This window comes from Ochotona curzoniae, unplaced genomic scaffold (genome assembly GCF_017591425.1).
Source record: "Ochotona curzoniae isolate NIBS_2020 unplaced genomic scaffold, NIBS_Ocur_1.0 contig_4792, whole genome shotgun sequence".
NCBI classification, from domain to species: domain Eukaryota; kingdom Metazoa; phylum Chordata; class Mammalia; order Lagomorpha; family Ochotonidae; genus Ochotona; species Ochotona curzoniae.
The window spans coordinates 11,686,993-11,709,519 of record NW_024466389.1 but is presented as its reverse complement, the minus strand read 5'-3'; the positions used below and the strand labels follow the sequence as shown (position 1 = coordinate 11,709,519).

At 56.0% G+C, this 22,527-nt stretch overlaps 1 protein-coding gene across 3 annotated transcripts in view; it reads left to right on the top strand.

The window, feature by feature from the left end:
- Positions 1-1,000: 1,000 nt before the first annotated feature.
- The window catches only part of CAPZB (capping actin protein of muscle Z-line subunit beta), a 97,285-nt gene continuing 75,758 nt past the window's right edge, over positions 1,001-22,527 (top strand). Inside the window, exon 1 of one of the 3 annotated variants that reach the window (XM_040988007.1) lies at positions 1,001-1,128. In XM_040988007.1, the coding sequence (XP_040843941.1) occupies positions 1,126-1,128 (3 nt within the window). In that variant the 5' untranslated portion in view covers positions 1,001-1,125. Of the gene's footprint in view, positions 1,129-1,937; positions 2,231-22,527 lie in introns of those variants that run through there. The other 2 variants (XM_040988008.1, XM_040988006.1) reach the window with 2 other exon arrangements.

The following is a 22,527-nucleotide window of genomic DNA, read 5'->3' as shown; positions in this document are numbered from 1 at the left end:
TATGCTACTCTCATGGGGCTTACCTGTAGGTTTTTATGCCACAGGCTACCTGGGTAAGCTTTTACTCAGCCACTAGCTGTCTGCCAAGCAGGTCTAGGACAGGGCCTGGCTCATGGAAGAAAAACTTGTCATTTATTACACAGGCTCCTATGCCCACATAAGTGATTTAATCCTAACTAGGGAACAAGCAAGGTAGAGCAGGAAGTATTATCAGGTCTAGCATCCCGGGTCTCCCACCTTGCAGAGCACCAGCGAGTATCTGGGGAGGGAGCGAAGGAGGCAGAGAAGACACTTTTGAGCGATCTTACGGCCCTACGGGAGCCATCTACAGAGCCCAGTGTTCTCATCTCTCCACCAGCGTAGCGCACTAGGCTGTCCCAGGGAGCCGGGAGGGCAGGGAACTTGACTTGCATCCACCTGCGGTCTTTGGCGCCTAAAGCAAGGCCTGGCACGCAGCAGGTGCAGCGCCAGGCTCATCCATGCTAGACACCGGGCTCAGGCGCACAGGCGCGGGGAGATCCTCGGGTGGTGGTGGTGGGGGGTGTCTGCCCGCTGCGCCTTCGCTCAGGGCCGGGCCGCACCAGTTCCGGGTGCGCCGCAGGCCGGGGCGCGCGTGCCGGGTGGGGCCCGAATGGGGCGGTCCCCTCCCCGCCCCGCTGTCTGCCTTCCGCATCCCCAACCTGCCCCTCCAGCCTCCATGGGGGGCACGGTCCCCCGGGCACGCCTCGGCCTCTGCAGCCGCCGGAGCTGGGCGCGAGAGGCGGTGCAGGTCTCCCCGGAGCCCGGGAGCGCCCGGACCACCACACCAACCCCCCGCCCCCTCACCCCACCCCGTGCGGAGCTCCGCCTCGCTCGGCCATCCGGCGTCCCGCCCTCCGCGCCGCGCTCCATACTTGGCGATGGCCGCGGCCCCGCGCGCTCATTGGCCCGGCGCTGGCGGCGTAGGGGGCGGGCCCGGGCCCGGCCGGGGCGGGGAAGGAAGGTGGCGGCGGCCCGGCGCGGGGGGAGGGGGCCGCTGACCCGGATGTTCACTCCTGGGCACCCGGGGAAGTGGAAGCGCCGGGCCCTGCTGCGGGGGGGAGAGCCACAGACGCCGGGACCGGGACTGCCGCCGCCGCCGCCGCCATGGTAAAGCGCCCCGCTCCCCATCCCCGTCCGCCTCTTCCAGCCCGCGGGCCGCTCGGAGCACGCGTGGCTCTCCCCTCCCCACGCCGGCCCCCCCAGGGGCGGGGGGTGCCCCGAGTGGGGGAGGGGCGGGTCCGGCACCCTAGCTGGACCCCACCCCTCGGTGCTCGGGAGGGGCCGGCGGGCGTGGGTGGCTGCACCGGGCGCTGACCCCCAGTCGCCCGCGTTCACCCCGCCTCGGCCCAGGTTGGAGCCCCCTTTGCGCCTAGGCCGGTCTCACCCACCACCCCCCCGAAGTCACGATCCCACCCTCCTGGACCAGTCTTGGCACGACCTGCAGCGACCCAGCCGTGGTCTCCTTCCTCCTCCTCTTCCTCCTGGTGTCTGCGGCCCAGCCAGGCCAGGCGGTCATTGCTCCCAGCCTAGGCCCCCGTCCTGCCAAACTCCCTTCCCGTCTGCGGGGCCTGGGTCTGGACCCCATCAGCTTCTGCTCCAGGAGCCCTGCCTCGGCCTCCTCTTGCCTCAGTGGTCCTAAGTCGGGCTCCCCTGTCGTGTTCCCTGAAAACCCACTTTCCTGGACTTCTCCGCACTCTCAGCGTAGCCTATGCCGGCCTCCTCCGGCCTCGGCTTGACCTCTGTCCAGGGCCCTGCTCCCTGCCCTGTCCCCGACCCAGCTGTCCGCCTTACCCAGGGCGCCCACCTTGCGCCTTCCCTGCAGCCGAGGAGCGGTGATCCCGGGGCTGGCCTTTCTCAGCCTTCACGGAGGCCTCCTGCGAGCAAGCGAGGGAAGGAAAGGCGGGCATCTGTGTGCCCGGAAGGCAGCCCAGGGCCTGGACCGCGATGTGAGGGTGTAGGGCATCCTGTGGGGCAGCCGGCGCCCCACGGCTGGGGTGAGTGGGCGCAGAGACGTGAGCGGAGAGGCAGCCGACTGGGCAGGGATGAGCGCATAGAGGCCCTTGTGAGGCCCTCCGCGGCCCTGGGGGGCGCCGCCAGGCCCACACATGGCCTGGGCACCATGCATCCCAGCAGGCGCAGCCTCCCGTTCCCCCTGAATTGTCAGCTTGTGAGGGTTGGAACTGCCGACTATGGAGGGCTGTCCGATCAGGTGAGCCAGCTCCACCCCCGCTGTTTGTTTTGGGAAGAGAGGCAGGTGCAGTCCTGGCGTTTGCAGGAGCCTGGCCTTCCCGCACTTGAGCCTGCTACCTCTTATCCACTGGGGAAGTTTTTGTGAGGCGAAGCGGTGCCTCCCTGGGCAGGGCAGGAGGACTTGAAGGAAGCTTTGAAGAACACCGGGACAGCTCAGGCTGGCCACCTGCTGCATACGGCCGTGAGTGGTCTGGCCCGGTCCAGTGCAGGCGCACATGGTTGTCTGTGGACTTTGGGCCTCAGTGGGCTGTGAGGGTTCCGGTTCCTTGGTTAACTCCTGTGTTGCTGCTGAGCTAAGGCAGCTGTTGTTTATTGGTGCCTTCCTGTGCAATGATGAGGCCTGTGGGCTGTGGCGCTCTGAATGTTCCTGGGGCCGTTAGCATTGGTCAGGGAGCCTTAGGGGTGGGAGCGGCCCCAGGCCTGGGTGGAGGACACCCTGACATTTGCTGCTGCCAGGGAGGATGGGTGGAGTGGCCAGGTGGGGCTGCCCAGGGCAGAGTGGCAGGCAAGGGAGGGGACAGTCTGCAGTCATGCAGGAGTGCCTGACACCCAGGGCCGTGTACTGGGCTCTCACCTGCCTGGACAGTGGCCCGCCCTCTGCTGCCCACTGCTGGGTTGCTTGCCTGTCCTGGCTTGGTCCATCCCTGTGCTCGCCGTCTGCTCTTCATGGGTGACGACACTGAGGCTGCTTCACGATGCTGCTCAGCTGGTCTTCCAGCTGAGCAACATCTGCCAGGCTCTCCGCTGTGCCCCGTCCCCTGCACCTGTTTCTTAGCGACCTCGAGAGAACTAGTGACGGGGTTCTTAGGGTGTGTGGGAAGAGCCGTGTCTGCCGTCCCTTGGCAGTCTAGTCATGAAGTGGTGCTGTGTTGGGTGGCTGGCGTAGCATGGGCTGGATATGAGCTGTTTGAGGGCAGGAAGTGTAAGGCAGAGGGACAGAGACAAGGAGGGAGAATGTGAGAGACATTTTCCAATTGCTGGTTTGCTCCCCAACTGGCTGAACTAACCAGGACTGGTCCAGGCCAAACCAGGAGCCAGGAACTTACTCCGGGTCTCCCAGGTGGGTGGCAGGAACGCCAGCACTTGGGCCGACTTCTGTTGCTTTCCCAGGTGTATTAGTTGGAGCTGGGCTGGAAGCTGAGCTGCAAGACTTGATCCAGCGCTGATATGGGATTCTAGCATCGCAGGCAGAGGTGGAACTTGCTGCATTGAACACTGCTGAGCCCTGAGGACAGAGATTGTTTGGCCATGACCCTGGGACTACAGGAAATGGCTTAGGGTGCTGTGTTTTGGGATGCGTCTATGTTCATGAGTTTAGCCACTGGGATTCTTGTCCATCCTTTCAGTAATGTACTCTTAGTGTCCCCTAGGTGTACAAGTCATTTCTGACTACTTCATGATCAAGTTTACCTCTGTTGGCTCACTGACAGTTAAGCCTGCACCGTCCATGAGAAAGCTAAGATCTCTGTTGTGGTCTTTTAGTACCTTTTTTTCTTATGGAAATAGTCTTTTATTATTCTTCAATCTGAAGGAGTTACAGAAAGAAGAGAAACAGGAAGCTCTTCCATCTGTTGGTTCACCCACCAAATGGCCACAGTGGCTGAGGCTGGGCTGGTTTGAAGCCAGGGGCTTCTCTGGGTCTCCCACGTGGGCGCAGGGACCCAAGGACCAGAATCATCTGCTGCTTTCCCAGGCCACAGGCAGGGAGCTGGATGGGACAGGGAGCAGCGGGCTCCGTTTGTACTGGCAGAGGAGGTTCTGCGCCAATCCCTGAAAGGGGGTTTTTAAACAGATTTACTCATTTGCTAGAATAGAGATGCAAAGCACGCTTTTACTGGCTCATTCTCCAAATGGCTGCAGTGGAGACAGACCCTCTAGGTTTCCCACGGGGGTGGCAGGGATCCAGGGACCCAGACCTTCCCAGGAGCATCAGTAGGAGACTGGATAGGAAGTGGATCGCGTGGGACTCACACTGAACCTGCTGGTGGCACAATTAGGTACTTTTCAGTTACCTGTCAGGGGAAGGAGTGTGTGAGACTCTTGAGTACATTTGACCTTGGGTGAATTGCACAGTTCTTGTTGAAACCACCTTGTCTTCCCAGTTGGGCATCGGCAGGTGGACTCTGTAGGCCACTGGGATTTACTTGCGTTTCCTCAGTGATGATATGGTTACCACTGAGAAGTGCTCTCACGGCTTGGAGCACCTCGCCTTCCACCGTGCGGGCGTGCGTCTGTCTGCCTTGGAATTGCATCATTTAGAGTTCTGGGTCAGGAGCTGTGTGGGGACCTGGGGCCTGGTCTTCTGGCGTGGAAAGACGCGGGATTCAGCGCTGACCCCGGAGTGTGCACAGATGTGGTCACTTAAGCCCAGAGAGCCTTTTTGGGGCTCCTCTGTAACCTACGGCTTACTATGTAGTAGGCCCCATGTGTGCTGGCAGGGGCTGTGGCAAGAGACCAGAGAGAAAGCTGGGGCTTGTACTGGCTTCGGGGGGTGCCTGCTCTGTGGCCACCATGGCTGTGGCAAGGGGCTGCATGCCACCTGTTGCTCTGCCCGCTGAAGTGCTCTGCCATCTCGCTGGCAGCCTTGGGGCGCCGTGGAAGTTGGGCCCTTGGACTGTGATTCAGAAGCGGGACTTAGGTCAGGGTACAATCTTTGACCCTCACGAGGAAACACAAGCCCGAGAGGTGGACTGCCTGGAGTGAGAGACCCTTGACTGGTGTGTGGGACACCCGCTCTGCTTCCCGCAGGGGCTGAGCCACCAGGCCCTCAGCACAGGAGCTTTTCCTGTTTCCGTTTGCAGGAGGACCCACCAGGAAGGGTGGGGTGCAGAAGCTTGAAGGGTGCAGGCAGCTGGAGCAGTGCCACTGTCAGACCAAGCGTTTTTATACATCAGTGTTTCGGCATAAGGACTTGCGGCTTCTGGGCTTGCGGAGCACTACCCTCGTGTCAGGCGTTCTGCTAGAAGCTTTAGCACACTAAATCTTCCTTGGAGCAAACCAGCTGGGAAGGCTCGTTCTCCCATCCAAGTACTGACCAGGCCCGACCCTGCTCAGCTGCCGAGACCGGGCGAGATGGGGCGTGTTCAGGGTGGTATGGCCGTAGGAAGGCTTGTTCTATGGAGGGAGGCAGTGGAGTGTGAGCATAGAGCAGGGGCATGGCTGGCTTCGATTGTGACAGCCTACTCTTGAGCTTGTTGGGGTGCACGAGCCAAGACATGCCAGGTGCTCCCCAGATGGTCTGGCACGTCACTGAGTGAATGGTTCCATTACTAGCAGTCTTAGAGGTGGGGTGCCAAGGAGTATGTGGTTCGTGTCTCCACAGCCGGCTCCGCGGAGAAATTGGGTTTTCTGACTCGACCTAGCCGCTGCCTGCTGGGGGCTGGCTTGACATCTGTTTGGCTTTGGGGTGTGCCTTGAGAGCAGCACTTCCTTATATTCCCCCACAGAATTCATGCTCGCAGGGCCGAGGCCTTGTCCCGATTGTGCTGATGAGACCCCTGTGAGGAGGAGTCCCTGGCTCTTCTAGGCCTGGGGGAGAAGTGGGGAGTCGGCATTGTCTGTCTGGCTCCTGCCAGCTGCTCTGTACCTGGACTGGCCACCAGGCCCGTGGCAATTCCTGTAGCCACTGAATGAGTGTGAGAGAGAGAGATGGCTTGGCGGTGTGTGTCCTAGGCTGTGGGCGCTTCCTGTCTGCCGCTCAGCAGGTGACCTCAGGGAGGCTCCCGGTCCTCTCTCCATGAGGGTGGCATTTTACAGGGGCACCAGGAACAGTGAAGGGCCTGGCACACTGTAGATAATGGCACTGCTTTTTTGTTTTGTTTTATTTTAAAGGTTTATTTGAAATGCAGAATTACAGAGAGAGAGAGAGAGAAAAGGATCTTCCATCTGCTGGTTCACTCCCCGGATGGTCACAGGGGCCAGAGCTGAGCCGATCTGCAGCCAGGAGCCAGGAGCTAGGAGCTAAGCTAGGAGGTTCCTCTGGGTCTCCCTTGTGGACACAGGGGCCCAAGGCTTTGGGCCGTCTTCTGTTTTCCCAGGCCACAAGCATGGAGCTGCATCAAAACTGGGGCAGTTGGGGCACGAACTGATGCCCCCATTGGATGCCAGCGATGGAGGTAGCAGCTTTACCATTCTGCCACAGCACCAGCCCGGCACTGTTTCTCTATTGCTGTATTCTCATCCCACAGAGGGAGGGACACAGATTGAAGCCGTAGCCTCTGGCCACGTGTGTTGAGGAAAGCAGCAATAGGAAGTAGCCTGGCATGTGGGAAGGGTCCATGTGTTTGCAGACGTGGCTTCTGTCCTCCTTCTCCAGGAAACTTTGTGGCACCCTCTAACCCATAGTCTGCTGTAGCAATGCATGAAACCCTCCAGACGCTGCACAGGATGGAGTGGGGTGGGGACAAGGAGAGTTCGTCCCACCAAAGCCGAGAGGGTTGCAGAGTACCTGGCTTCCCAGCCTGACGAGTTTGCACTGGGCCTGGACAGAATGGAGCCTATGACATTTCTGGCACACCATGGCGGGGTGGGGAGTTGAGGAGGCTGGCAGGGTGGTGGTATTTTAGGAAGAGTCCACTGGCTACAGCATGTGGAGAGCTGGCAAGGTGAAAGTGAGCGGGGCGAGGGCCTTGGCCTCTGTGCCGCTGTGGGCTCTGGAGCAGGGCCAGGGGCCCCGAGAGAGATCCCGAGGCCAAGACCGGGATTTGCCACCCTGAGCTCTGAGCTCGGGTCCTTGATTGGACGGCTTATCACCGACTCACAGCTGCTTCTGGCTGGTTCCAATCCTTGATAGTGGCGTCTACGAGCCATGGAAGGGGATTTCAGGCTGGTAGGCCAGTGCTCAGCCTGCCAGTCATCCCCTGCCTACCAGTGACACTGATACCAGCCCAACGTGCCCTGCCAGGGGTCCTGGAAGTGTGCAAAAGCCTGGACTCCCTGTGTGCTGAGGGGTACCTCCGGTGGGAGCCCTTTTGGGGGATTGAGAGCGAAGGAGCACGCTCTCTAATTTATCTGAGAGGCAGAGTCACAGAGGGAGACAGAGGGAGGGAGAGAAGTCTTCCCTCTGCTGGGTCACTCCCCAAATGAGAGCTGGATTGAAAGTGGAGCAGCAGGGACTTGAACCAGTGCCCATATGGGGTGCCAGCACTGCAGATGGCAGCCTGACTTGCAGTGGCACAACGCTTGTCCCCCAGGAACTCGCTTTTACTGACATTCTCTAGTACTCCAAATGCCTCCTCTCAGGGGTTTCTCCTGGCCTTGTCATCACTCAGGTGGAGACATGAGGCCTGCCCAGACAGTCCCAACTCCAGGCTGCCCTGCCTTTCTACTGATAGTCCTGTTGGGTCATCTGCTGGTCAGGCACAGAGACAGTTAGAATACGTCCAGTGTGACACTGTTAGAATACGTCCAGTCAGATGCAGGAGGCAGGTGGCAGCAGCGTGAGATGAGTGGAGAGCCAGCTCTGCCAGCCCATAGCCTGGGCCATGGGTGCCTGCAGAGCCACACGCCATCCTCTTGCTGTGACCCTGCCCCTTGCTGAGGTCACTGGGAGCCGGTGAGCGGGCAACCCTTCCTGGCAGCTTCCGTGGTCATCTTGTATCTTGTGTCTTCTAAAACCACAACCCTGGTGGTTATCGTTGGTCTGCCGTGTGGCGAAAGTGGGTGTGAAGTGTGAAAAGTAGACAGTGCCTGGTGTGTTGGCAGCACGTGGAGGTTCTGGCTGTCCGCTGTTTTCGTCCACGGGGATGGGAGGACAGCCTTCCAGCCTACCTGCAACAGGGGCGCTGATTCCTTCTGAGTCCTCTAGGAGGTCACGTCCATCGCCTGGGGCTGGCCGTCTTGGCTGTCCGGGCTCGGTCAGCCATGCCCTGGTGCAGCAACAGTGCTGTTTTGGCCTCCCAGGCCGTCCTGCGTGGCAGGCAGTGGGTGCCACTGGTCCAGTCTGGCCTCTGCACCCTCTGCTCACACTACCCTGCGATCGTGGCTTCCCGTCTCCGGGGGATTCAGGTGTTCACATCCATGCCGCGAGAGAGCCTCATCACATACAGACTGAGGACAGCTGCTTGCACACGGCCCTTTCTGCTGTGCTGAGCAGCTTCCAGTGGCATTTCCTGGTAGTGCCAGGGCCCTTTGCCCTTCTCCATTGTAGCTCTGATTGACAGGGAGAGCTGAGGGCTGGCTCGCTGCTGGTCAGTGCTTCTCCTTCGAGGCTTTGGCTCCGTGCGCTGGAGCCGCTGTCACCTGTGCTGGGTTCCTACATTGCAGCTCTGTGCCCAGGTCCTGCGGGGGCAGTGAACAGGGAGCTCCTAGCAACCACACCCTCCTGGTGAAAAGTCTAGCCTTGGGGCACCATGACCACTGGGGGAGACCCTGTAAATTTTTCCCATTGCACTTCTGGTTTTTTTTTTTTTTTTAATAAACATTTTTCTTCTTTGCTGAGTGTGACTTACCAGATACCTTTAGGTTAGTGCGCAGGTCCCGGGGTGCTCCCGTCAGGAGGGCTCCCAGCCCCAGCAGAGTGGTGGCCAGGTCTGGCCGTGGAGTTTGTTGTGGTGAGAATGTCCGGCATGAGCTGTGGTTATTATATGCTCCGCGTGCACCTTGCAGACTGCTTTTGTCTGCTGCAGGTATAGGGTGGCATGCACATTTGGCTCTCTGACTTGGTGCTGAGCAGGGCTCTTGGGGTGCAGGAGCTGGGAGTGCCTTGGGAAAACAGTCTTGGTTCCATAGTGTCCCCTCCCTCCTGCCAGGGCCTCTGCCGCGTGCTTGCGGTCACGGTCACCATCTCTGATTCGGTCAACCCCAGCCTAGAGCGCGTGTTTCCTCATTTTGCAGATAAGGAAACCAGAGCTCAGGAAGGTGTGGAAACTTGCGGAAGGTTCTCCTCCCCCTCCCCCAATTGATGTCTTCTTATCCCCTCAACCCCTGCTGTTGGAGCTCTGTAGGTGCTTGTTTGTCAGTGGGGAAACTGAGGCCGACAGGTCCCTCAGTACGTCCAGCCAGAGCGGCTGAGGGTGCCATGGTTGAATTCAGGGTCAGACGTTTGGGGGTATATGCTGTCGGAATGACAGAGGGCGGAACTTGAACAGCAGTCTGTTTTTAGAAAGATCCCTGGTAAACCAGGAAGTGTTTGGATGCGCCTTAGCTTACCAAGTGTTGGGGGAGCTGCTTGGCCCTCAGGACGTGTGCAGGGATTTAAACATCCCTGGCCCCTCTGATGGGAGTACCAGCCCTGGAGGAAGCCCCACTCCGGCCCGGACACTGTGCATTGTAAGATGCAGGGAAAGAGGACATTGGCCTGCTTTTGTTTTTGTGTTTATCTGCTTGAAAGAAATAACACACACACACACACACACACACACACACACACACACACACACACACACACACACACACACACACACACACCATGTGTACATACATGCATCAGTGCTTGTTTAATCCCCAAATGCCTGTGGCCAGAACCAGGAGCTGAGTACCCCATCTGGGGCCATCATGTGCTACCTCTTAGATTGCATTTGTAGGAAACTGGATGGGAAGTGGAGATGCCATGACTCAAACTGGCACTCGAGTAGAGTGAGGGTATCCCAGTCTGTGAACTTAACTTTGTGGGCTACAGCTCTGCCCCAAGGTTGGTCTGTTTTAATGGTTAGGTGACCTCCAGCTAGGTCGAGTTGGTTCCTCTCATTCCGCCTGATTTGGTTTTGTGCGCAGTGGTACTGTGGCAGTGTCCTTGGTCTGCACCCTTGTCCTTAGTGTTGGGCGAGTGAGTGACCGTCCAGTAGGTTGAGCCTGATGAAATGAGTGGCAGGTAGCCTCTCATGGCTCAGCTTTGACTAAGCAGTAGAGCAGGGCATCCTGTCCTTGGGCACGCCTGGTGTGTTGTCCAGGTGCATTGGCAGGAAGTTGGGTTGGAAGAAGTGGAGGTGGAACTCCATCCCATGTGATGTGGGATGGCAGCATCCCAGGTGGTGGCTTAACGCACTGCGCTATAGCGCCTGCTCCACTGTGTCACTCCTGGTGAACTTGTGATGTGGTCCTGCTGGGCTCCACAGAGTGCTAGGTGCTGAGTGTGGCCTGAAGCCATAGGACGGCTGCTGCTGCAGGTCCTAGTCATCCCAGGCAGTCTTGACAGCCGAGTCCAGGATGGTGAGGACTTGGGCTGCAGCCTGGAAGCCTGCGTGCAGTGACAAGCCACACAGACCTGGGCAGTTCCCTTCACTCTGGGCCTCCGTTTCCTTGTCAGGAATGGACGAGAATAGCGATTTATGCTGGGTTTTATGAGTATTAAAGGAATTAAGACACATTAACCCGGGCACACAGAAATACTGTTAGTAGCACCAAGAATAGAACCACGTTCTCAGTGACATGGACTCTGAGCGTGTGTTGGAGCCAGTGGCACTCCCCATGTGCACGTTGTATATTAGGGAGAACTGGGGTTTAGTGTCCCAACTGAGGTCCCAGTGGAGCTGTCACTGCACTCCCTGGTTTGTACTTGGCCTTGCCGAGCTGTGCCTGCCTCTGTGTGAGCAAGTTGTTCGGAATGGCGCCATCGTCCCAGGTGACAGCACAGGTCACTTTTTGGAAAGTGGCTTAATTTTCTTCTTTCTCTGGGCTTGAGTGGCCCACTCTGGTATCCCTGTCACAGTTGGTACCAGAGGTTTTAGGGGAGCCTCTGCAAGTTGATGTTTCTGGCCTCCCCCTGTCTCTACTCAGGTGCTATGTTCATTTTCTGACCCATTTTTTGAAAGGTGGCAGGTGTTTGCACAGGTGTGCCTGGATGCTATAATCCACATTAAATTGCCTCAGACCTCTGGCTCGACTGCCTGGGGTGGGGGGCTCTTGTTTGCAGAGATGTTTCTTGTTAAGGCATGGAGAGAGTTGGGGGTAGGTGTCTGGGAAGCAAGCAAGACAAGGAGAATGGGAAGGGAATAGTGTTTGCTGGAGGGCACTGTTAGTGGAAGCCCCCCATCCACCCCTCAGCTGCTCAGCTCCTCAAGGTTGGCCTTGACCTGCTTCTCCCTGAGCCTCCTGCCTCCCTCCTCTCCGGGACCAGGAGGGGACTAGGAGGATTTCACGTGGGTTGCCAATTGTGGAAATTCCGTCGTCTGCCATGTGAAGTGATGGACTGAGAATCCCATCCGAATGCTGTTGATCTAAAACGCAAACAAGATAAAAAATGGGGAAAAAAAAAAAGGAGGAGGAGGGCCCATTGTTGTAACAGGTTAAGCTGCTGCTTGCTACACTGGCATCCCACATGGGTGCCAATTTATGCCCCAATGCATCCGCTTCCCATCCAGCTCCCTCCTAATGTTCCTGGGAAAGCAGTGGAAGATGGTCCAAGTATTTAGGCCCCTGTACCCGTGTGGGTGACCTGGAAGAAGCTCCTGGCTCCTATCTGTGTTGTTAGGGGAGTGAACCATCTCCCTCTGTAACTCTGCCCTTCAGATAGATACATACGTATATGGAAGTGCAGACGGTATTGGGCCTGGCAAGGAGAGTCCCTGGCCTCCAAGTTCAGAGCATTTGGTCCTGGGCTACCCCTTTAAATCCAGGGCCTGCCTGTCTTTTGGTCTGCAGTAGCGAGTAGGTTGTAGAGGGCACAGTTCTTGAGACAGATAAGCACTGGTTGCCATGGCCAAGGTAGGACCCTTGTGTTACCCGCCATGTGTCTAACTGGCTGGAGATGGACAATCTCTCCGGGGAGTTATGGTGAGCTCAGGGCGCACCAAGGCTCGCGTCATCTCCCTGCGCAGTCCTCCTGAAGCCCTGAGTTCCGTGACGTGCCAGCATCCCTGAGGAAAGGGAAGATGCGGCCGAGCTCAGGTGACGGCTGCATGCTGGATCGGGGGCATCTGACTGTTGGCAGCAGCGTCAGGGCATGGGCTCTCCACGGGCACTATGCTGCTGCCTTTCCAGAATGGGCCCAAGCAGGGGGCCACATGGAATTAGGATTTTGAAGTCGAAACTGCAGATTTAGGAACTATGTAAATTACTGGTAAGTGACGCAGTCAGGACTTGAACCCAGCTCCGGTGCCTTTAACGTCTGTGCCTGTAACCTGGTCTGTATCTGGGAGTCTCTCAGCCCAGTGGGGAGCTTGGAGCTTATCTGAGGGCTCAGGTAGCTGCAAGAGTGGTAAGGCTTGGGGTCCAGGGTGTGGTTCCCGGTTTCCACCCTGGGAATTCTTTTCTGCCATTAGAAGACTCATCTTTGCAGGCCCATGTTTAACCTCCACCTGTGATGCCAGCATCCCATTTATTGGCTGGTCTGGACCCTGGCCGCTCTGCTTCAGTTCAGCTGCCTGCTCTGCTCCTGGGAAAGCAGCCAAGATGGCCCAGATGCTGGGACTCCTGTCTCCGACTTGGGAGGCCTGGAAGAAACTCTTGGCTTCAGCCTGGCCCGACCTTGGCTCTTGCAGTCATTTGGGAGTTAACCAGTAGATGGAAGATCTCTCTCTCGCTCTCCTTCTGACTCTCTTTATCAATCTCTCCCAATCCCTCTCCCATGTAACTGCCTTTCAAATAACAATAACTCTTTTTTTTTTTGAGATTTATTAATTATCATTGGAAAGGTAGATTTATAGAATGGAGATACACAGATATCTGCTGGGTCACTCCCTAAGCGGCCGCAACAGCCAGAGCTGAGCTGATCCAGAGCCAGGAGCCAGCAGTTTCCTCTGAATCTTCCACATGGGCGCAGGGTCCCGAAGCTTTGGCCTGTCCCCTGCTGCTTTTGCAGGCCACAAGCAGGGAGCTGGATGGGAAGTGGAGCAGCTGGGATGTGAACCAGTGTCCATATGGGATCCTGGCAACTTGTTAGATGAGGATTTAACCACTAGGCCATCACGCTGGTGCAGTAAATCTTTAACAAACAGGAAAAGGAGGGCCAGCACAGTGACATTGTCCCACAGTAGGCTAAGCCTCCTCTTGTCCATTTCACCAACATCTTTTTTTTTTTTTTTAATTTATTTATTTATTGGGAGGTCAGATATACAGAGAGGAGGAGAGACAAAGAGGAAGATCTTCCGTCCAATGATTCACTCCCCAAGTGAGCGCAACGTTTGATGCTATGCCGATCCGAACCCAGGATCCAGGAACTTCTTCTGGGTCTCCTACACGGGTGCAGGGTCCCAAGGCTTTGGACCATCCTCGACTGCTTTCCTAGGCCACAATCAGGGAGCTGGATGGGAAGTGAAGCAGCTGGGATTAGAACCGGCGCCCATATGGGAATCCCGGTGCGTTCAAGGCGAGGACTTTAGCCGCTAGGCCACGCCACCGGACCCATTTCACCAACATCTCTTAAGGACACTGTTCATGTCCTGTCTGCTCCACTTTTGGTCCAGCTCCCTGCTAGTGGCCTAGGGAAGCAAGTGAGATGTGAGATTGTGGGTGTTTCCTGGCCATAAATTATTTAGGAAGAAAATCTTGATGTCAAATAAATGGAGAGCCAGTTATCAGTTGTGATGCATAGGAAGTAGAAGTGGAAATAGGCATACGTACTTGCAGGCGTAACAGGTGCTCAGCTGCAGGCCTCCCGAGGTCCCAGGCCCTGGCTGGGTCCTGCCTCTGGCCCCCTCGTCCTGGCTGTCATTCTGCCTGTGTGCCTGAATGAGGACATGCTGACAGACCTGTAGGGATGTGTATGTGGGACATCTGTGGTCACCTCTGCTTCTGATTCAGCTTCCTGCTCTAGTGCACCCTGGGAGGCAGGCAGGCCTGGCCCAGCCCCAGCCGTCGCAGGGCATTGAGGAGTGAACTGGCAGATAGAAGATCTTTTCTCTAGCTTTCAAGAAAATAAAAATAAATGGACAGTTTAAAAAGACATGAAATGTAAGGTAATCTCTGTGGGGTCTGTGTGCAGGCGCAGCTACGTGCTTAGGGAACATGGCACTTACAGACTTCTGGGCAGGGACTCAATGGGGCTGGTGTTCCCTGGAGCAGAGATGGGGGACCAGGGGTGTACACAGACATAGCAGGCAGAACCTGGTGTGTGTGCAGGCCTTGGCCTGGGGGCAGCGAGGGAACCAGTTGTCATGTGAGCTCCAGCCAGCCCTGAAGGGTGAGGCTGGGAGCTCTTGCGTTGTGGGGAGGGGCTGCGTCCTGCAGGGTCTCTATGTCCTGTGTGACTCTGATCTGATTCAGTGCCCCCTATGCCCACTCTGTTCAGCAGCTGGCTTGTTCCTTGCTGTTTGAGCGCCTGCCCTAGCCCTTGTCAGTCCTTATTCTCTGAGTGCTCCTAGCCAGCTCCTGGAGTCCTGTCTCAGGGAGCACACTGCCTCCAGGAGCAGGTGAGGGCAGGACTGCTGTAAGAGCGTCCAGGGGCAGGTGCACCGGAAGTCCTGCCTGACCTCTGTAACCTGGAGGGACCTCTTTGTTACCTCATGGTAATTTTTTTAAGTTTATCGTTTCTGTTTTTTAATAGAAAAATGTTCATTATGAAAAAAACCCATATTCTTACTCTGCCAGCAGAATGAACTGTATGGTTCCACTGTCTTAGTCTCTGCAAGGCTTTTCTTTCTCATGTGCATTGTGCTACTTTATTTTTGTATTTGTTTATATGAGAGGCAGAGACAGCACCCATTAGCTAGTTCACTTTCCAAGTGCCCGCAGTGGCCAGGGCTGGACGGGCTGGACCAGGGCTGGACCAGGGTCAGAGGCGGAAGCCAGGAATGCAGTTCAGTTGTCCTGTGTGGATGAAATCGGGGACCCAGTACCTGAGCGATTGCAGCTGCCTGCTGGTGTCTGCCCTGTGGGAGGCTGGAGCTGAGGGCCAGAGTTGGGCAGAGTCTGTGTACCTGGGGGGCAGGGGTCTCTCAGCCACTGGGCTAGAAACCTGCTTCCTGTGTTATTTCGTATTTTGATTTTTTTTCCACTTAGTGTTAATAATGTAGTGTTGTAAACCCTCTGTGTGAGTATTTTAAATGACTAAGTGTTTGAGCTGGTTAATCTGTAGGGTCTTTGAAAAGTTTGTGGAGGAGCAGGTTTTTTGCTGCAGCTGGTAAGTTTAACTTCACTTCCTGCTGCTGTGCAGCCGCAGGTGAGGGTCAGGTGCATGGGTGCCTGCCAGGTGAGGGTCAGGTGCGTGGGTGCCTGCCAGGTGAGGGTCAGGTGCGTGGGTGCCTGCCAGGTGAGGGTCAGGTGCGTGGGTGCCTGCCAGGGGAGGGTCAGGTGCGTGGGTGCCTGCCAGGTGAGGGTCAGGTGCGTGGGTGCCTGCCAGGGGAGGGTCAGGTGCGTGGGTGCCTGCCAGGTGAGGGTCAGGTGCGTGGGTGCCTGCCAGGCACCTGGTGGACCTGCACAGGGTGCTGAGCTCCTAGGCTGGCAGCCCTGGCTGTCATGGGTATCAAGGGAACGGACCAGCATATGGGAGATTTTTGTCCCTCTTGGTGTTCCTGCCATTTTCCTTGAACTTTTTGGAAAATATGTATTATAAAAAAAAACTTTGGGCTTCACAATTTTTTGTGCCGTAGCAAACACATCATTTGTTAACAGCATGTTTGAAAGAGCGTCTGGTTTGAGGCACTTAAGAACAGTCAGATGGTGGGTCGAAAAGAGACTTCATCGGCCACATGAATCTTAACGTACATGCATACGTTAAGAACAGACGTCAGATTTATGGTGAAGCTTTGGAAGAATGGTGAAATCACTGATGCCTTATGAAAAAGTTATAGGGACAGTGCCTGAAAGGAGTCAGTTTACAAATGAGTGATTCACCTTAGGACGGGGTGAAACGAGGGGATTGTACCAGTCTACACAGAAAAATTTCATCCTGTTCGTGGCCTCTCTGAAGATGAAAAGCAGAAGCAGCAGCTGATACCATGGGCTCCCCGACTGGTTCAGCTCACACAGTTGGTTCCAAGCGGATATTTCTTTCTTTTTTTTTAAGGCAGAAATTTCAAGGGGAGCAGATGTGCTGCCTGCTACACTCACAGACCTTTGGGTCCAAATCCACAGCAGACAAGAACAGGGCTTTTGATGGAAGTTTTAAAGAAGCGGAGTCATAATCCTGAAGCCAGAGGTTGTAGTGGGTCTGCCAGTGCAATCTTGAGGACGAAGGACAGTCAAGGCGGTGGCTCGCAGGCGGTGGGAGGCGGTAGCTCCCAGGCGGTGGAAGGCCGTGGCTCCCAGGCGGTGGAAGGCAGTGGTCCAGTTGGAACGCAAGCAGACGGGCCAGCAGCAGAGGTCATGGCATCAGTTTTTTGGGGGTGCTGGTTTCGCTTGACTCGTGGAAGGCCAAAATAAAATAACATCTGCTTATTGTGAGAGCGTTGAGAAAGCCCGTGCTTCAGGGGAAAATGAGTGCGTTTTAGAGAAGCCACACCAGGGGAGTCCTTCTCAGGACAGTGTCTGTGTTCTCTCCTCCCATCCAGCTGGGGCACTTTAGGTGGGCAGTCCTGGGCACCCACCCTGCCGTCCTGCTTTCTGTGATTCCCTGGGCACCTGCGTGCCCTCCGCTGGTATGTCGATGCACCTGGACTCACCCGGTGTGCCCGCCTCGGTTCTCCGGGGGTGCACCGAGTCCTTACCAGAGTGTCTTGGCCTTAATGGCATGTCTGTTGAGAAGTGAACTTTATGTTTTTGTCTTTTCTGCTTCCTTGGGCTATTTGAAGCCCTCTGTACTGTTGACCCTTTATATCCACGGGTTCCACCAACTGGGGAGTGAACAAGTTCAGGGGAACAGGTTCATATCTCTGCTGAACGTGGGCAGGTTTCCACCCAGACAGCGCCGCCTGGCCACCGTGTGCATAAAGAGTATCGCACTGACAGGCTATTGCGGGCAGCCTGGGGATGGCGTGCAGGTTGCGGGAGGATGTGCGGGAATGCTGCATTCCCTACGGAATGGGATTGAGCAGCTGCAGGTTTTGCTGTCGGTTTCTGGGCCGGTGAGGAAGCTCCGTTGTGTGCCTCGGCGTCCCCTGCTTCCGGTCGCGTACGTGGCTGGATCTGCTGTTCATCGCACGCACTGCCAGGAGGGCTGTTGTGTAGAACTTTGGCTTTGCCTCCTGCTCTTTCTTCTTTTCTCTACTTTGTAAAGATTTATTTATTTATTGCAAAGTCAGATATATAGAGAGGAGGAGAGACAAAGGAAGATCTTCCATCTGCTGATTCACTCCCCAAGCTCAGCAGTGGCTTGAGCTGTGCCGATCCAAAGCCAGGAACCAGGAGGTCTTCCGAGTCTCCCACATGGGTGCAGGGTCCCAAGGCTTTGGGCCGTCCTCGACTGCTTTCCCAGGCCACAGGCAGGGAGCTGGATGGGAAGAGGGGCTGCTGGATTAGAACCAGCATCCATATGGGATCCTGGTGCATGCAAGGCAGGGACTTTAGTTACTAGGCTACTGCACCTGCTCTTTTTGCTTGCTGCATAGATGACTTTGCTCGGGTGGATGGTGTTGGGAAGGTGCAAGCTATCCTCTCCTGCCGATGGATCGGGACGGTGAATGGCTGCTGCTGCTGGTCATGTTCGGTGAAGTCCCCTGCAACCCTGTGTTTTTACAAATGCCACCTGTTGCTGCTGGGAGCCATGTAGGTCTCGGCCCTGTGAGCCCCTGGCCCTGTGTCTTTGTCCTCATCTGCATTTCTGCTGAAGGCCACCTTGGCCCTGGTGTGCTTTGAATGGGCCAGCACGGTAGCTCAGAACCGGAGCTCCCCTGCCCCCACCTCCCGCTGCCCGCTCCCCTCTGCTGTGAGCCCGTTGGAGAGGAGGCTGCAGTGTTTGCTGCTGTGTGTCTGTGGGGACCATGAGGGTGTTGTGAGCATCTAGAGTTAAGAATATGTTTGACACCAAGAAGGTAAGATTGCAAATACAGACTCTCCACGGAGTGTGACTGTGGGAAGAGCCCCCGTAGCTGCCTCCCAGAGCTGGGGCGGCTGGCATTAGCCCCTCAGAAATGCTTGGCAGTTTTCCTACTAAATGAGTGGCTCTTTCTCAGGAGATGTTTTGAGTCAGTTGCGTACACCTGCCTCCTGGTGTGGTCCTCCTCGGGTGTCCCTGGAGATTGTAGAGGATTCTTGGTCCCTGTGGGACTGGGGCAGTGTCGTTTCCCAGCCGCTGATGCTGGAGCAGAAGCTGGAGGAGATGTTCCACCAACCTCTAGGGGGACCACTTGCTCTGGGAGTTTCAGGAAAGTGGGCAGCAAAAGGGGAGGGAGGGTCTCACTGTGACCTGCGTCACCAAGGCCAGGGTGTGGATTCAGCGTTGATGGCTGTTCCAGGTGTGGCAGTAGAGGGAGGCCACCTTACCAGCAGTCTGGACAAAGTTAAAGGGCTCCCAGGCCCGGCGGTGTCTGCCCCCTGCCTGGGTTCAGGCTCCAGGAGCTTGGGGAGGTCAAGAGCAGGGCGCTTGCACCCTAGTGCTGAGAGGGGCTCCACTTGCTGTGGTTCCTCCCTTTCCATTTCCCATCTGGCCTTTCAGTGCCACCAGAGTGAGCCTGGCAGTGTGCAACATGTTTTCCCACTTGGCTGTCTGCCAGCCCAGGGTTTGCTGGATTTGTAGGCTATGTTTATGATTATTTAGCGCTTTTTTTGAAATTAGCATCAGCCTAACTCCCAAGTCTCCTTTCTTCTAGGCAGAAGCATCCAGAGTCACTTTGTTGCCTTTTCTTCTATGCACGTTAAAACTTGGTGGTCATGAGCCTTGTCCATGCCCCCCTGAAACCTCCTCCCTCTCCCTCAACTCCTATGGTCTGTCTCCCCAGCACTCCTGGGAGAGCTCCTGGGGGGTGGAGCACAGTCCTGGAGCACCAGTCTTCCAGTCCTGATGCCCTCCCTGCATGGTGTTGAGAGCTCCTCTCCTGGCTTCGCACCTCATTTTCTTCTGCTGCTTTAGGTCTGTGTGAATGTTGGGGGTCCTTCCAGGCTCAAGAACTGGCATCAGAGCCCCCCTCAGTGCCCCTGGGGGCTCTCAGGGGTCTGATCTGGACAAGGGATGCATTTGCTCACCAAGTCAGAGACTTAAAATTGTCACTGCTCAGCTGCGTTTGTCTTCACATGTGCTGCTTTGCTGCTCTGCCTGCTGACCAGCCAACAAAGCAGAGTGAGGGCTCAGGAGCCCCTGGAATCGTGGCTGCTCCACTTCTGCTCTGCTGCTTACTAATGGCCTGGGAAAAGCAGCAGGAGGTGGCGCAGTCTTTGGGCCCCTGCCACTGAAGTGAGAGACCATGATGACGCTCCTGGCTTCAGGCTGGCCCAGCTCTGGCTGCTGTGGCCATTTGGGGAGTGAACTGATACGTTGAAACTCACTTTCTTTTTCTTCTGTGGCTGTGCCGCTCATATAATAAAAGTGGATATTTTTAAAGAGATTCACTGTAAGGCACAGCTTTTTGGATTTTGTGGTTATCCTTTTAGAAGTAGTAATGAGTGCAGTGTTCCTGGTGCCTCCGGCACCTACTCCCCTCCATCCAGCCCTGTGTGCAGTAGCCGCCCATCTGCTTTGTTAGAGGGTTGCCTTTTCTGTAACTTCATAGAAATGGGACTGTTTGCTGCTTTTGCGTGGCCCGGATGTTGAGATTCTGTGATGTGGGGGGACAGAATGTTGTGTTCTGGTGTCCCTTGGCAGGATTTAACCCAGTGTGTCCACTCACCAGTTGATCAACATTTGGGTTACTTCAAGGTATTGGATGTTACTAATAATTCTGAGATCTTCAGGGGGTAATGTGACTTCTCCATTTCGTTTTTTATGATAAGCAAATACAGGTGCAGTCCTGTGTCTCACAGCACGGCAGGAACGTGTTCTTAGAGGTGTCTCACTGGTCTCCTTGTGCTAGGCTCTGTGCTGGGCTCTCCGCTTTGTCCTGGAGGGTGGGGTGTCCTGTGCATGCTTCTGCACCCCGGACTCTCTGATGGGCCTCACTCCACATCGCATCTTGGTCTTGATCAGATAACGGCCCAGGAGCTAAGGGAGCCCAGTGGCCTGCTGGCTCTGGGACGGGATGCCAGCTTGCTGGGGCCTCAGGTCAGTGCTGGAGGTGGGCCTGGTACCTGTAGTCTTCTGATAGTAAGGCTTGCTTCCATCTCTGTGTCATGTTGCATTTAGCTGGACCCTTTGTTGTCCCCACCACTGATGGAGACAAGTATGAGGCTGTGCTGGGCTTAGATAGGTCACTAGGGTGTGTGGCAACAGAGTCGCATTGTCAAGGAAATTAGCTTGTTTGCTGACATTAAGAACTTACATCCTGTAGCAAAACCACAGATGCTTTGTAGCTGCACTAGTCCAGGCTTTTGGGGTATTTTTTTGTTTGAGAAATTACTCTCATGTACTAATTCCCCACGTGTCCACAGTGACCAGGGCTGAGCCAGGCCAGAGTCAGAAGCTGGGACTCGGTCCGTGTCTGCCACAGTGGGTGGCAGGGGCCCCACTGCTTCAGCTGTCACCTGCTGTTGCCTAACAGGTGTTCAGTAGCAGGGAGCTCTATAGGAGCGGATCAGCACCTGAACCCAGGTGCTTCAACAGTCGACCCAGCTGAGGTGTCCACTGCTCCACTGCTGGCCCAGCCCTTGTGCAGTGCTTTCCAGTGGCGGGGCTTGGTTGGAGTCTGTGGCCTACGCTATGGTGTTTGGCTGCTAGTGAGAGAAGAGCAACTGCGTTGGGTGTTGGACCAGAAGAGGTTCCTAGTCACCACTGCTGTAACCCCTGCCCAGGCCCCATGGCTCCTAGACTCCGGCAGCTGCCTACGTCATTACTGATTCAGACTCTCTGAGGAGTTTGGACTTGACAAGAATGTACCTATTTGCATAGAGAGGAAGGCTGAGGTCTTTCTCTTCTTGTGGTACTGTAAATGGACAATGTGTAGGACACCACGCCCGGAAACTGCACTTTGGTGGGGTGTGCTCTGCCATGCACCTGCAGGGCCCTCCGCACTTGCACATGATGGAACTGTGCTGTCTGTGCTGAGTGTCCCCGACTGGCCGCCTGCGGCCCTGAGCACTGGAAACGGGGGTGGCTGCCGTGATTGAGGAACTGAATGCTTAGTCTAGTTTTAAGTGCATAGAGGCTGCTGTATTGATGAGCACGGCTCCAGGTAGAAGTTATCTCCCACTGAGACCTGTAATCACTGAGTCTAGGTGGGGGTCACCTCTTGGCTGGGCTGTTGAGTGGCTGTGTCACCACGGATGTGCCATCCTTCCTGGATGCCTGCTGGCTGTAAGGTCAGGTGTCATCTGTCACGCTGACCCTGCCCAGCCCTCAGCTTCCCCATCTGCAATGAGGGTGTCATACCAGAGAGGTTTTTTTTTTAAAGATTTATTTTTATTATTTTTTATTGGAAAGGCGGATATACAGAGAGGAGAGACAGAGAGGAAGATCTTCCGTCCAATGACTCACTCCCCAAGTGAGTGCAACGACCGATGCTATGCCGATCCGAAGCCAAGGAGCCTCTTCCAGGTCTCCCACGCGGGTGCAGGGTCCCAAAGCTTTGGGCCGTCCTCCACTGCTTTCCCGGGCCACAGGCAGGGAGCTGGAAGGGAAGCAGGGCTGCTGGGATTAGAACCGGCGCCCATATGGGATCCCGGGCGTGCAAGGCGAGGACCTTAACCAATTGCACCACTGCGCCAGGCCCGTACCAGAGAGTTTTTAAAAAATATATTTTTAGGGCCCAGTGTGGTGGCTTAGCAGCTAAAGTCCTTGCTTTGTATGCACCGGGATCCCATATGGGTGCTGATTCTAATCCCGGTGGTCCCGCTTCCCATCCAGCTGTGTGCTTAAGGCCTGGGAAAGCAGTCGAGGATGGTCCAAAGCCTTGGGATCCTGCACCCGCATGAGAGAATCAGAGGAGGTTTCAGGCTCCTGGCTTCGGATCGGCACAGCATCGGCTGTTGCGGTCACTTGGGGAGTGAATCATTGGATGGAAGATCTTCTCTCTGTCTCTCCTCCTTTCTGTATATCTGACTTTGCAATAAAAATAATAGATAGATATAAAATACATATGTTTTTAATTTATTTCAAAGACACAGTTACAGAGAGAGAATTTCTCTCAAGCAGGGGCTCATCCTCCTCTGCTTTCCCAGGCGTATTAACAGGGAGCTGGATCAAAAGTGGTGCATCCAGGACACAACCCAGCACCCATATAGGATGCCTCAGTCACAAATGCGCAGGTTAGGAGGCCTGCAGGTTAGGGGTGTAGGAGGGCCCTGAGCAGGTGGCATGGGTGCAGGCCAGCTCATCTGGCCAGCCTCCACATGTAGCCCCCTCTCAGGCCTGTTCCATCTGCAGAGCCACTCTGAGAGACGGGCTCCAAATGGAAGGACACTCTGGATGGTCATGCC